Source organism: Miscanthus floridulus, chromosome 19 (assembly GCF_019320115.1).
Source record: "Miscanthus floridulus cultivar M001 chromosome 19, ASM1932011v1, whole genome shotgun sequence".
NCBI lineage: Eukaryota > Viridiplantae > Streptophyta > Magnoliopsida > Poales > Poaceae > Miscanthus > Miscanthus floridulus.
In genome coordinates this window covers 17,136,106-17,150,869 of record NC_089598.1, presented here as the reverse complement: position 1 = coordinate 17,150,869, position 14,764 = coordinate 17,136,106, and the positions used below count along the sequence as shown (strand labels likewise).

Genomic DNA, 14,764 nt, shown 5'->3' with positions numbered 1-14,764 from the left:
GACGGCGTTGGGGGCCCTGAACTCAGTGGTGTTGACTCCGACCACCGTGGCATTCTCAGTCCCCGCAAACATCGAGAAGATCGTCAAGGCGGTCGCTGAGCATAGGGACGGGCGGCGATGTTTGTGGTAATAAGGCAAGCATCGGCTTTGGCGACTCTGTCACCATGGACATGCCCAGCCATGAAGGTATTGGCATATAATCCGTACTTTTCAGCTTGTTTTTTCAGTCGATACAGTGTTTTTCTCTCACGACAAATCAGCCGGAAAAGTGTTTCGGCTTGTTTTTTCAGCGAAGCGAACGGAGCCAATAAGTCTGATTCCCTGGTTTTATATGCTGAAGAATAGGTGTTTATTCAAGCTACAAATAATTTTTCTTTTTGAGATTGCTGCAGATACAACCTGACATGTTCAGTGCATACGCATTAGGGGAATGCATTTGAAGGCCCCGTTTGGTACCGCTCCGAGATGCTTCGGCTCCTGCACCGTTCACGCAATGTAGCGTGTCAGAACCGGAGCCGGAGGAGCTAGAAATTCCCGCGCTACAATGAGAGAAAAAGGTGGGAAGAGGAAAACATCTCCGGGCTACAGTGCTACAGTGTTCCTGTTATGACCGGCATCCAGTACTCCAGGCGAAGGCCCAGCAGTGGCTAGAGGATGCGGCGGGTTAGGGGGCTTAAGGCCCATATTTATCATATTTTACATAATATTAGAGTTATTTTCTATTATTATTCAGAGACATATAAATACCTGTAAACTCTATTGAGGAAATTAAGCAGAAACAATTATTGTTTCCGGCTTCCTCAGGGAGCCGGGAGAAACCCTAGCCGCCGCCTTCTCTCTCCCGTGAACAGTACCGCGGCACTGTAGCGCCGGTACTGTAGCGCCGCCACCCTCTCCCTCCGCGAGATCACGGCGCCCCGCCGTGGTCCATCGCGGTTTAAGCCTCGACCCCCGATCACCCACCGCTACAACCTACGCTCGGTCAGAGGAGGAACCTCGGTTCCTATCAGTTCCCATGTTAGGGTGTCAGCCGGAGCCGGAGCTGCTGGAGCCATACCAAAGGGCCCCTAAAGGATGAGCTGGTGAGCTTCTTTTCTGTATTTTGTATTGCTCCGTTTAAAAGAAACACAATCTTCTAATTTGCATTGCAGGTCTAGCTTCTAATGTGCAATAGTTGTTCAGATGAAACATATGCAGTCGACTGCCCCATGTACGAACCTTTTCCTATGACAATATTTGCAATAGTTGCTAAGATGAAACATGTGCAGTAGGCTTTATGTGTCCATTGTTATGAAAACTCTCTTTCATTATATGTTTCCTAGGACCAACTGTTTGATAGGGTGATCAATTCCTGCTAGATATAGTTATTTTTATTGTTTCACTATAAACAGTTGAAAGCTATCCCCAGGTGCAGTAATAGCTGAAGCAGACTCTTGAGCTGTGAAAAGCATTTATAAAGCAATTGATGCTGCAGTAGTATGGCTGTAAATAAATAATCCTGGTTCTTCCTGAACAGATACTCGAACTGTCTTGCTCATAAAAGTTGATCTTCAGAGTTCATACCAATATTTGGAAGTTGTAAAAAGAATTTTTTTAGTAATCCTCGAATCTTTGTATATGCAAATGCAAACCAACTTGGACACCTTTCTCCGTTGATTCAGGAACATAGACTATGTCAGACAGCTGCTTGTTTAAAACCAGGACTACCAGCTTAGAAGGTATCTAAGTATTTTCGATGGTGATTACTCTCTCTTTTTGTCCTATCCTTACATTTTTGGTCCTTTCTTCTTTAACAGTAAGTGCTTAAATTTCAGAATTTCGGTGGACGGATGTTGTAATGTTGTTGTCTCTTATGGCGGAATTCACAGCATGCTGATAAGGTGAACATGGTTATCTATTTACCATGCTTTTAATCGAATTATCACTCAATATAGCAATTTGATCAGGTGAATGTAGTGCTTGGACACTGGTTGCCAACCTTGATGTCCTGGCCAATATGGGATAATTGATTGCTATTGTTTTTTATTTAGAAATTTGCGATAGTTGCTAAGATGAAACATATGCAGTAGGCTTTTTGTGTCCATTGGACACTGGTTGCCAACCTTGAGAAAGAAGCATGAGTACTATTGCAACAGATTTTTGTCAGGCCAAAGCACATATAAATATTGAGAAAACATCATATTTGTACATGGCAGCTTTTGAAGATTTTTTGTTACAATAAAATCTCAATCCAACGAACTTACTTACATGTTTGAGTGACCAGTTCATAGCATGTTCTTACTGGAAGCAATTTTTTTGGTATGTTGCATTGACATTTAATAACAGTGAAGCCTCCCTGTTTTTGTTAGGAAGAACAATCTTGATGCTTTGGCAATAATGAATGTGCAGATTCAACGGAGGATGATCACTATACCTGCCTAATGTTTGTAGTCACTCCTATTTTGTTAAGTTTTAGTTCATAGCTGCGATGAGGAAAATTATTATGCTTACCTATATTTAGATGTAGTTATATGCAAAAAAAATTTATCTGAACCTGTTGCCTGATGTCGACACTGATTTATGAATGCATGCTTCCTATATGGTTGGATGGACTATTTGTTGAAATTGGGATGATTTAATGATTCCTGCATGCCCAAATTATTTTTAAGATTTTGGGATGGTTTAATGATTCCTGCATCCATTGCTCTTAGTTTCTATGATTCAGTAGATACGTTTTTGACGAAATCCCTTACTTGGAACAAACCTTTGCGTGAGATTTTAAGACTTGTTTTGCTGTTTTGACGAACTAGCTTTTCAGGACACTAAATCTTAACACTACAGTGGACAGAGCGTTGGCATGTCAGCCTATATGTCCCTTGATCTCAATAGTGGCCCAGGGCATTGATTTGTTCCCGTTGTAACTTACGGACACAATCCTAGTTGATAAAAAAACAAATGTAACTTTTGCATTTTTAGTTAGTTTTTTATTTTTACAAAAATAAAAGCAGGTTCAAAAGCACGAAATGGGGCCTTATCCACATGCTCTTTGCTCCGTACGTGCTTGAATCCTGTATGTAATCACGCTGGCTGCTAACATATATATTTTCTTTCTGATGAAATTTGCAGTTGGCAAAAGAACAGCATGTGAGCACTAGCTGATGTCGATGCCTGCTTTTGTTTGATCGTTCCTGAATCTTATAATACAAGATTACATGTCCTGATTGCTCATCAGTCGGTTACGGAGCATTGGCACGGTGCATAACAGCATCTTCAAGAGATTAGCCAAAACATTTTTGTAAAACTAAATATAGCTAATATTAGGGGAAAATCATCTCCAAGATGTTTGGATTTCCTTCTCTAAATTTTAGAGTTAAAACTTTAAACAAACGGTCTAAAGCTAAGGACCAGCCGCAAAAAACTATTTGCAGTCTCGCGGAAGTAGCTGTAGCGTGCGGGTTGACCACAACCCTAGATGGCAATGAGGAATTTCTTGTCGGCAATGACTTTCCATTCTCTACCTAGCGTGAAAAAATCATTGGTTCCACAAAAACTCGTGAGGAGGGCCAGGGATTTGGTCCCCATCCCTGTTCCCACGCGGGGAATGATCCCCATGGGGATTCTCATCCCAGCATTGATACTTTCAAATTTAATATAAAAGTAAGTATTTTTTTAGCACAGGTGTACAACTAATGCACTGCAATGTACACATATAGTCTATTATTAATACTCTAGCACAATACACATAAAAATGAACACTAAACAACAATTACATCACAAATTCCTGTGATATATAAGTGCATATATGATAAACGGGGTGGGGATTGGGGAGAGGGTATAGAGGACCATCCCCATCCCCACCAACTCGGTCTGGGTGTGTTTTCTCCCGTTTAAATTCAGGAGAATAAGCCCCTTCCCCTAATAGATGAATGAATTCCCACGGGGGATTTAGGATCGGGGCTCTATTGACATTTCCTTATCATATGTTCCATCTGACCTTCTCAGCTATTCCAAAAGTCTGATTTCCCTCTCTCAACTGAAAAACTAGATTTTTAAATATATCTAACTTTTGAAACCATCTGATTTACCTTGCTGAGCGTTTTTTAAAATGGTTTTGGCTGATGTGGTAGGTGGTACCATATTAGCCATTCTGCGTGTGGCATCCATTAGTCTCACCTCGAAATCGAACTTTCATGATAACTCAAGTGATCAATTATACTTTATCAAAAACACTACAAAAAAATATTTTTTAGAACTTACCCAAAAACTTTCTACGAATAGTATGCTAAGATTAACATATTTTAGTATTACTTAAATGCATATTTTTCTAAAAAAATATTTGGATAGTTTTTTGGAAAAAAAATCATTTCAACAATTTTTTATTGTCTAATTTACTCACGGAGCTACCGCGAATCCAACTTAGTTCTGTTGTGGTTGTCGTGGAGTCATATCAACCAAAACCTTTTTCAAAATCTTTCAGGAAGAAAAATCAAACAGTTTGAAAAATCAAGGAGTCTAAAAATTCATTTTTGTAATGCGAAAGGCAAATCGGACCCTTTTTATAATAGTAGATTTGAGGTCGAATGGAACTTTCCCATGAAAACTTGCGAGCCCACGGGCAGGTCGCGCACGCCTGCTAATCCTTGGTCCATTCACTGCGCCGGCGCGGCCCAGCGAATCTGCCGCGATCAATTCGCAAGCAAGCCCTGAGATCTCGGCCACGCGCCGGCCGGTGCCGCCGACCCGTCGCCATCGAAATCGCGATGGTTTGCGATCCGCGTCCCTGTCTCCGGGATCCGGTCCTCCTCCGCCCTCGCGTCCGTGGGCACACCGTCCCCACCAACCCAAACCGGCAAACCCCAGCTCCAAGCGAAGCCCACAGCTCCCAAAGTTCCAAGCCCACCGGCCACCGTCCGGCGCGGCGCCCGCGGACGGCCGTACTGCGCAAAGCCCCATAAAAAAACCCTCACCGACCCGCGATCCCGAGACCGCAGTTCCCCCGTTCCCCTCCCCTTCTCCAGGCCTCCACTGTACACCGCGCACGCTGCTCCGGTGCTCCCCTCGGCGAGCGAGATCGATGCGGGGGCCGGCGTCAGTGAGGGCGGGGAGACGGCCGCCGTGGCTGGGGCTAGGGGCGGCGGCGTGGGTGCAGGTCGCGGGCGGCGCCAGCTCTACGTTCGCGCTCTACTCGCACGCGCTCAAGGTCGCCCTCGGCGCCGACCAGAGCCGCCTCGCGCTGCTCGGGGTCGCCTGCGACGTCGGCGAGAACCTCGGCCTGCTCCCGGGGGTGCTCTGCAACCGCCTCCACCCGGCGCTGCTCCTCCTCATCGGCGCCGGCGCGTGCCTGCTCGGGTACGGCACCGCCTGGCTCCTCGTCTCCGGCGTCGCGCCCGCGCTGCCCTACTGGCTGGTGAGCTGCCGACCGCCACTGTCGCTCTTCGTTTTGCTACTTCTCATCAATTTACTCTGATCGATTTTTTTTTTCTTCGCGAAAGACATTGCTGATCGATTTTTAAGATCCAGTTTATGCGTTCGTGAAACGGAAGTTGAGTTACTCTAAGTTTTTCGTGGAAGGCATTGTTTTGTGGCAAGTGGTCGCTTTTTTGGCACTTTTGCGCTGTGCAAGTAAACATTATGCTGATGTTGGGATTTATTCTCCATTATTACCCTAAAAATGGTTAAACATCTTATGGTGTAAGCTTGAGGGAAAATAGATGTCTCTTTCTGAGATTCCATAAATAAAAGGGGGCAGGCTACGTGCCATACATCTTATGGTGTAAGCTTGAGGATGTCTCTTTCTGAGATTCCATAAACAAATGGGGACAAGCTGCCTGTCAAACGCTAGCAAACAAGTTTTGATTACACTTGGGTCAACAAAAATGCAGCATTTCACTTAGTTTACCTGCAATATGCACGCATTTAGGACTTTTACATGCCAGATCTCACCGGAGGATGATCGGGTGTTCTAGAATTAGCACCACTCATGTTTCCCCTTTAAGGCTTTAATTGAGGTTAGCATTTTGCTAGCTTCAACTTGAGACAAACTTTTTCACCTACTCTAAGCAGTGTATTTCCAGTCTGGGATTTACTTTATTGGATCTAGTGTAAATTGACTAATGACCCTACTTGCAGATATGGTTTGCGTTATGTCTTGCTACCAATGGTGGTGCATGGTTGGCGACTGCCGTTCTAGTGACCAACATGAGGAACTTCCCACTCAGCAGAGGTGCTGTTGCTGGCATTCTGAAAGGGTACTCGGGTTTAAGTGCCGCTGTTTACACCGCAATATACACTGGAGTGCTCCGTGATTCTCCCATCAACCTTTTGCTCTTTCTCACTCTCGGAATTCCTGCTGTGTGCCTTCTGGCAATGTACTTTGTTCAGCCTTGTGAACCCTCTCTGGTGGAGACGAATGCAGAGCAAGTCCATTTTTTGTTTGCACAAATGGCGAGCATTCTTCTTGGGGTTTATCTGGTTGGGGCTACGATATTGGATCATGTCGTGACTCTCAATGACATTATGAACTATTCTCTGCTTGTCATTATGGTTCTTCTCATTTTTGCTCCCCTGGCAATACCATTGAAGATGACTTTATTCCCGAAGAAAAAACGCCCATCAGATTCACACTCTCCAACAACTGATAATGATCACACAGAATCACTTTTGCCTTCTTCCTCCGAATCAAACCTTGGTAATCTTGAAGAAGATGATTCCTTTGACATTGATATTCTCTTAGCTGAGGGTGAAGGTGCTATAAAGCCGAAGAGAAGAAGACCAAGAAGGGGAGAAGATTTCAGGTTTCGTGAAGCAATACTGAAGGCTGATCTCTGGCTTCTCTTTGCAATATGCTTTGTTGGGATTGGATCTGGAATCACTGTTGTTAATAATCTAGCACAAATAGGAATTGCTGCAGGTGCTGTCGACACAACCATCTCACTCTCTGTCTTCAGTTTCTGCAATTTTTTTGGCCGGCTGGGAGGTGGTGCTGTTTCTGAGTATCTTGTCAGGTAACAGAATATCTTATATTTTCTCAACTATTTACTCTTTGAAATAATTGTTTCCATATGATGGGCCATTCTTAGCTTTAATAGCTCTACCAATTTCACATTGTTTTTGGCCTAGTGGGCACTGACTACTGAGAGATATCTGGTAGCGAACCAATGTGTCTTTATAGCTCCGAACTGCTCAAATTTATGAACCATGTTAATCCCTCTTTGAATTATTAGAAAACTGCATTGCAGTCTCAAGTTTTGAATTTCTGTCCTGAGGAAAAATTCCATAGCATCCCTATGGTTGGTTTATCTTTTAATGCATCTCCTCTCACGTTAGTCAATAGCTTGGGTAAAAATTGTGAATAGAGAACATGAAAGCCTGACAAACTAGCGATTTGTCAATTGTCTGAAGACAAACAGGAAGGAAAATCCTGAATCCCATGTGTAGAAACATGTAGGGAACAGCTTTCTTGTTTGTGAGTGATAGACATGAGTTTGTTGAAATTCAAAATTGTTGCCATTGCATCCTAGGGTTAACTTACAATCTTCTTTTGCAGGTCAAGGACACTTCCACGAAGTGTTCTGATCATATGCACCCAAGTCGTGATGATAGTTACATACCTGCTCTTTGCATTGGGTCAGCTTGCCACACTTTACGTCTCTGTCGCCTTACTTGGCATATGTTATGGTGTCCTGCTCTCCGTGATAATCTCAACCTCATCAGAGCTCTTCGGACTAAAGCACTTTGGAAAGATATTCAACTTCATCATATTAGCGAATCCAGTAGGCGCATACCTGTTTAACACCCTTGCGGGATATGTCTACGATCTCGAAGTGGAAAAGCAGCATGCCACAACATCAGGGTCGGATATTGCATGTCATGGCCCTGATTGCTTCAGACTCACGTTTTGTGTCCTCTCCGGCACGGCTTGCTTGGGCACATTGCTGAGCACGGTTCTGACAGTGAGGGTTCGGCCAGTGTATCAGATGCTGTATGCGGGGGGATCCTTCAGCCAGCCCAGGAACTCTGCACATTGAACAACGGTGATACGAGATGTAGTGTTTTCTGCATCTACAATAAACCCAGTATGAGGTCTGAATAGCTTCAGAAATGATCTATTGTAATTCATGAGCACGCACTGTGCTCTTTGCTGTAATTTTAGGTCCTTTTTGGTCTAATATGAAGAGGGGGTGATGGTCTCGTGCAGCTACTTGTACTTGTACCAGATGCTTGTGCTGTTGCTCCAGGTTAATGCGCTGAGGCCTAAATTTCAGGGGTGTATAGCTGAAATCCCTACCTATGTAGAACAATGGTGCTTGTATATGGGACATTTTGGTAGATTTCATGATATTGAGAAGAATTAACATCTTTTTTCTCCAAAAATGTGAAAGAACTAGATCTAGGGCTCAACCATGCTGTCTTTAAAATTTGGTTTACTCGTGGCCTTGAACTGGGGCAGTGGTCGGCAGGTTAACAGGTCCTCTTCAAGGCCTGTTGGGCAGGCCAGGGCAGCATCAGCAGTTGAACGCTGAAATTTTTGAACAAGTTTAGCAGTTGAGATCTGACCAGGGTTGGCCAGCTAAACTTTGCTGAATGCGACAGATCTACATCCGTGCATCCAAACGGCGTGTCCCCATTTTGAATCCTTGAGTGGAGCGGCGACTGTCAGTGCAGATCTGGATACCTCGACTCTTTTTGGCGCCACCCTTTGATTTGTCTCGGGTCCTGTTTAGTTCCACTTCATTTTGCTAAATTTTTTAAAATTTCCTATCACATCGAATCTTTGGACGCATGCATAAAGCATTAAATATAAATAAAAAATAAAACTAATTACACAGTTTAGACGAAATCCACGAGATGAATCTTTTAAGCCTAATTAGACTATGATTGGACACTAATTACCAAATAGCAACGAAAAACGCTACAGTTGCATTTTGCAAAAAAAAAATCGCATCTAAGCCGGGCCTCGGTTTGGGAACATGGCCCTCTATCTATTCCATCCCGTTGTCAGTGCTCTACACTAACGACAGACGAGTAGTAGTCCTTAAAATATTTTCACGGCAGGGACGAAAATGCTGCAGGTTTTTTTGATCGTCATGAACTCATGATCCGATCGCACAAGGAACGAGATCCTACAACGTCCGTGTGTGCGTGAACATGGAGCGATTCCAAGCTCAAATTTTCAGAGAATGACACACGGCATTATTTTTCACACTCATTTACACAGTTGCAGTAACAGTAACAGGCAGCAGGCAGCTTAGCTAGTGAGTACTAGTAGTGACCACTGACCACTGGCCATCATGCACGTTGTCTTCGCTCGCTGTACGTACACGGTTGGATGTGGCGGCCAGCCGGCAGGTACGCACTGGCCGGCAGCGGCAGGTCACAGGTGCAGGGCGCACTTGGCACGCGAGCGCGTCCGGGCTTAAGTGGGCTTCAGATCCTGGAACATGGACTCCCACCGCATCTCCTCGCCGCCGACGTCCACCACCACCTCCACGTCGCTGCCGCTGCCGTCCCCCTCCTCGTCTTCGTCGCAGCTGCAGACGTCCATGCTCATGAGGCAGGCAGCTATGGACCCAGAGGGCGCGGGCACCGTTCTGACCGCCGCGCCGCCGTTGCCCCTCCACTTGTCGGCGCAGCTGTTGGTGAGCAGGACGGGCTTGCCGACGACGTGCGTCAGCATCGGCAGCGGGAGCTTCCCGCCGCCACGGACCGCCACGGGCGACGCGATCTTGGTCCAGCTGCTGTGCGCGACCCTCCCGCCGCGGTGCCGCAGTAGAGGCAGCAGGCGCGGCGTGGCGAGGACGGCCGCCGCGCGGTCCCGGTCCCGGCCGCGGGAGTGGGACACCGAGGCGCGGAGGCGGGCGAGCGCCGAGCGCGCGGACCGGTGCACGGCCGCGGAGAGCAGCCTGGTGGCGCGCCACGGCAGGACGACGGTGATGGCGGCCGCGGCGGCGACGGCGGTGGCCCTGCCGCCGTGGGAGGAGGAGGAGGAGGAGGGATCCTTCCTGGCGAGCTTGAGGATCTCGAGGCGGTGCTTGGCGACGGCGACGCCCATGCTGAGGAGGAACTCGTGGTCCAGGTGGCGCACGTCGTCGGCGCCGAGCTCGTTGCGCGCGAACAGCAGCGCGTACTCGAGCGCCACGTCCGGGTGCAGCCCCGCCCTGCAGAGCCACGCGTACCAGTCCATCGTCGGAGCCGAGCGTGCGTGGCGAGCGGCGGCGGCAGCAATGCCAGCAAGTGAGGCTCCGGCGCGCGGTGGCAGCCCGTGGGGCTGGACGTGCGGGGCGCGCGCTCTGGTGTGTAGCGGCAGTGAACACTGGCCGATGCGTGGGTGGCGTCACGTGAACCCGGTTATAAAAATGGGCGAGAGCCGAGAGGTTGTTGGCGTCTGTTGGCTGGATGGTGGTGGTGATGGTGGCAGACTGGTGCCGGTACGCCGTGCACGGACCGGTGGGCCGCCCACCCACGGAAGAGGGGGAGCGTGCGTGCGTGCGCCCGTCCGTTTTGTGGGATCAGGTGGCGGATTCGTGCGCAAACGAAGCGAGCCGGATCATCCGAGCACCTGAGACGCCGCTGGTGCGCCGAGGCAGTCCGGCACGCAGCTCCGGTCATGTGCAATTCGGGCAATGGATCGTCGGCGGATCGGAACGAAAGCGAGAGCGCCTCGGGCCTCCAGGGTCCAGGCCCAGCCTCGCGCCGCGCCGCTTGCCACACCACGCGGGTACCGAATTTAGGCCTTGGGCCGGACCAAAACACAGCGCAGTGGCTGGTTTCGCGCTCGGCCGGCCCAACCATCATGGGATGCGCAGAAGTGGAAGGACCACGATGGATGCGCGGATCCTCTCGAGGTGATCGCCCGGTTTGTCCAGACTCATGGGTTTTTTTTTTACAACAAACAGATATATTATCAGCAGCAATTAGCTGCAATGATGTTTACATCCGACAAGGCTACAGAAAGTAGAGCCTGCGTTACAGAGCAGAGGTGGCCACATAGCATATGCAAGCAGTGGTTGTGCAATTCGACTACCGAGGAGGTGTAAGCATGCCTCGCTAGGGAGTCAGCTGTTGTGTTGAGTCTTCTGGTGATTTGTGTGATCCTGGAAGGTGTGCCAGCAACGTTGTTGGAGAAGACCTGGGCAAAAGGCTTGATTCTCCAATCAGCCGGATTGGAGAGGTCGGCCATATTGAGGAAGCGTACAAGATGTTGACAGTCCGAAAAGAAGTTGCAGTTGGAGATGTTCATGGCCTGAGTTATGGAGGATCCAAGGGCAAGGGCTGCAGCTTCCGCCATGAGCACTGATGAGCAGTTGGCGAGTGTAGCTTTGATGTAGATCGTCTGGGCGGGTTGTACCTGAAAGGGGGTGTTTAGTTACCCAAAATCTAAACTTTGGCATTATGCAAAAAGAAGATTCTCCGTCACATCAAACTTACGGTACATGTATGAAATACTAAATGTTGACGAAATCAAAAACTAATTGCACAGTTTGGTTGTACTTTACGAGACGAACGTTTTGAGCCTAATTAGTCAACGATTGGACAATTATTACCAAATACAAACGAAATTCTACAGTACGCTCCAGTGATTTTGCCACAGCCGATTCCGGGCAACTAAACGAGGGCAAAGTTAAGAATGAAGATTCCCAGACCTGCAGTCCTCAGAGACAGAGAGGCTCCTGTGTGGTCTGGTGAAGTAGATGCATCTACATAACACCTGCTACCTTGAAGTAGGGCAGATAAGGTAGTGGAATGGGCGTTCCCCGTTGGACCCTGCATCAATTGTAGCGTCGTACCTGAAGTAGTGGCTGAAGCTCTATTTGGGTGACATGGTGTGGTATTATTGTTGGAAGTCGTGGGATTAGTGGATGGTACCGCCTGGGAGTGTGTGTGAATATGAGCAGCAACGGCATTATGAACCTGTGTAGGGGTCCAAGTTTTCCTGTGGAAGTGGTGATCATTTCGAGCCTACCATATGTACCACAGTAAATAAATTTTTTGAGAAAAGAGCTTCGGGAGTAGCATATGTTTTCCTGCCAACCAGATTCTCAAGAGGGCTTGGAAATCCACATACCTCCCTCCCATTATCAAAGCCTTCACCTGGAGACTGATTCGGCGTGCTCATGCCACTGCTGCTAGGGTTGCAAGATACTCTAATCACAATGACAACCACTGCGATACCTGTGGGGCCATTGAGAACGATGCTCGCCTCTTCTTCCACTGCACCCATCCTCGGGCGGTATGGTTCTCTTTTAACCCATCCATAAGAACTGATGATCTCTCTCAGGAATCAGATGGCGTGCAACTTATACTGCAGACCCTCATAACAGCGAACACTCTCACGGTGCAACTGGTCAGCACAACAAGTCACTGCACCATAACATATGCTACCCCCGAAGCTCTTTTCTCAAAAAATTTATTTACTGTGGTACATATGGTAGGCTCGAAATGATCACCACTTGATGCAGCTGTGTTTCTCAATTTTTTTTAATGTTAGTCTGGTTTTGTTCAATCGCATCATCCTTTGATTCTTCAATAAATATAGCAGCATGTATAGATTTGATTTGTAAACTTTTGTTTTTTTCACGTCATATATATCAGAGTTTGAAGAAATATACTACCAGCAAGAATGTAGAGGGTGTAACAGAGGTTTGCAATGTATGAAAATTCTTCTACTGCGGTCGTTATCGGTAACAACAACACCGGCCAGAACGCCAGAACCAGAGAAAGTTCAGGAACAACAACGTTGGAAACATGCTAAGAACGGTATTTGCACAACCAAAGAGATCTACAAGCACCTTTCAACTCTCAATATAGTCCAGTTACCTCAGCAGGGAGCTCGTAGCATCCTCCCTCAGCTGCATCTCTTCTTTTGTACGCTACGGAGTAGTATGCTAAGGTTTCCTCTTCTGTCCTCTCGTTTGGTACTCCCTATGCTTCTGTCGTGAGTGACTCGTATGAAAAGAAGAAACAATGTAAACAAATGACAGCTCTGTTCGTTTGAGTTTATCAGCCAGAAAACAGTGTTTTTCTCTCACAACAAATCAGCTATATAAATTAGCCGGAGCCAAAATAAGTCCTGCCAAACGGGAGATGGAAAGGGTAAAGTGAATCAGAAAACTTGGCACAGGTACAATACAATCAAATGTCATCCAACGAGCTAGTTTGTGCTTTCCTCTTGGAAGCTACATTCTTGTAACTGCAGTCTGCAGATCGCATGCCCCGGCTCGATGCAAACTAGGACTAGGACACCCAAGAGGACGCAGCCTGCACTATACGTTGGGCTGTTCCAGCATGAGGTTTTCGATCGCTCTCACCAAATTTAACTACCATGCCACGGAAATTCTCAAAATTCAGGAACCAACAACAAAACTGCCTGATGTCTGATGTGCAAATAATGGGATGGGACCTGAAGTGTTGGGAGTAAAGAGATCTACCACATGGCATATATTCTGACATGGACCATTTTCTGAGGAACAATAGGAAGCAAGCTTATATCCGATCGATAATTCGCAACCGCGCGAACGAAAATCATGCTCTGTGCATATCTTGATTGGGTTCCGTCAGGGGGGGAAATATCGGAGCCACCAAGAATCTGTGTTGTGTGTAGCCGTTATGAGCCGTTTCGCGCCCACAAGGAAAGCGAAGCTGTGAGAATGTGTCATCCTTGTGTTGTGTGTAGGGTCCCTTCCCTTCCCTTTAGATGGGCAATTGGACGATGAATGCAGGTTTTCGGAGGACCAGTGGAATGGTGCACTGCTACTGCACATTGGCCATCCCAACTCTTTCCAAGTGTTTTTTTTTTAATCTTGGGAGGACGGAGGGTAGGAGAGGAGAGCACGCGGAGGACGTTGATGCCGCCCACCCGCACCTCGGCTAAATAGTTTGGATCCGAGGGGATTTTAATAATCTAGATAGAAAAATTCTGATGTGTTTTATTGGATTACGTGCTTGTGTGTTAAAATCCACTATAATTCCATCCTGTTTGGATGGGATTTTAGGATTATTTTTATATTCGGATTCCTAGAATCCCATGGTAACCGAATGCTGCCTAGATTCTAGAGGCAAGGCATGGAGGCAAGCGGCAGAGGCCAGCTAGAGTGGAGCGGGGGATCGGAGCTTGATAGCGCGGGGTGCGGGACACCACCGTGCAATGCGAGATTTCGACCACCATTCCGCCCTCTAGCCAAAGAGATTTGGAACCTTGTGCTGACCTTGGAGCATTTTGATGTGCAACTAATCCAGCCACATGTCTGGCCAACAGAAATTTGTGTTTGGTGGGAGGAAGCAGCCGCCACAATCCTAAGGCAGCGATGACGACACTTCAACGGGTGGTAATTTCGATGTGGAACATTTAAAAAGAAAGAAACGGAAAGATTTTTTAAAACACCGCCATGGACGCTAGACAGGTGACCTCCAAAACCAAAGAAGACATCAATCTTCACTCATGGGTCTTTAACAACATAATTTAGCACCCCTTGAAGGGAGTGGAGATCGGTCTTTTTCTATACTTTGGTTGTGTCCTCTGGGGTGTTTTACGTCTTCGACTTTTTTTTTTTTTTGTACATAAACCTCTACTTTCCTTAATAAGCAGAGCTCCTGCCAAGTTTTTTTTTAAGAAAAGAAGACGGAGTGACGGGCTCTGTACAAGCATGTGTCAATCCTAAATGCAATTTTTTTTCTTTCTCTTGTAGTATTTCCTATGCTGATTGCTCTGTTTGGAACATTGCGATTCACGCACCACTCTTCTCAAGAAGAATGGGAACAAAGCAGCAAACTCCTGCCATTGTCGATT

The 14,764-nt window shown here is 47.0% G+C and overlaps 2 protein-coding genes and 1 long non-coding RNA gene across 5 annotated transcripts; 2 read left to right on the top strand and 1 right to left on the bottom strand.

Moving 5' to 3' along the window:
• The first annotated feature begins 603 nt into the window (after positions 1-603).
• On the top strand, positions 604-3,055 carry LOC136529487 (uncharacterized). Of its 3 annotated transcripts, none has more exons than XR_010777338.1 (5): positions 604-1,210; positions 1,662-1,718; positions 1,815-1,880; positions 2,349-2,422; positions 2,790-3,055. It is a non-coding gene; the product is annotated as an uncharacterized lncRNA (long non-coding RNA). The 3 variants fall into 3 exon arrangements; XR_010777337.1 differs by lacking the exon at positions 2,790-3,055 and having other exon boundaries at positions 604-1,082; positions 1,152-1,210; positions 2,349-2,770; XR_010777336.1 differs by lacking the exon at positions 2,790-3,055 and having other exon boundaries at positions 2,349-2,770.
• A 1,724-nt stretch (positions 3,056-4,779) lies between these two features.
• Positions 4,780-8,179, top strand: LOC136527226 (protein NUCLEAR FUSION DEFECTIVE 4-like). The gene is made up of 3 exons (XM_066519867.1): positions 4,780-5,386; positions 6,109-6,983; positions 7,526-8,179. Exons 1-3 carry the CDS (start codon positions 5,054-5,056, stop codon positions 8,004-8,006), a joined length of 1,689 nt encoding a protein of 562 aa, XP_066375964.1. The 5' UTR covers positions 4,780-5,053; the 3' UTR covers positions 8,007-8,179.
• A 785-nt stretch (positions 8,180-8,964) lies between these two features.
• On the bottom strand, positions 8,965-11,421 carry LOC136529526 (uncharacterized). The gene has a single exon (XM_066522597.1). The coding sequence runs from the start codon at positions 10,160-10,162 to the stop codon at positions 9,395-9,397; it is 768 nt and encodes a 255-aa protein (XP_066378694.1). The 5' UTR covers positions 10,163-11,421; the 3' UTR covers positions 8,965-9,394.
• Between the last annotated feature and the right edge of the window lie 3,343 nt (positions 11,422-14,764).

What these genes read in the sequence shown, in the direction of transcription:
- LOC136529526 (XM_066522597.1), bottom strand. Translation starts at nt 10,162, where the DNA reads ATGGACTGGTACGCGTGGCTCTGCAGGGCGGGGCTGCACCCGGACGTG.
- LOC136527226 (XM_066519867.1), top strand. Translation starts at nt 5,054, where the DNA reads ATGCGGGGGCCGGCGTCAGTGAGGGCGGGGAGACGGCCGCCGTGGCTG. An exon ending in CCGCGCTGCCCTACTGGCTG is followed by an intron (nt 5,387 to 6,108) that starts GTGAGCTGCCGA and finishes CCCTACTTGCAG; the next exon opens with ATATGGTTTGCGTTATGTCT. An exon ending in GTTTCTGAGTATCTTGTCAG is followed by an intron (nt 6,984 to 7,525) that starts GTAACAGAATAT and finishes CTTCTTTTGCAG; the next exon opens with GTCAAGGACACTTCCACGAA.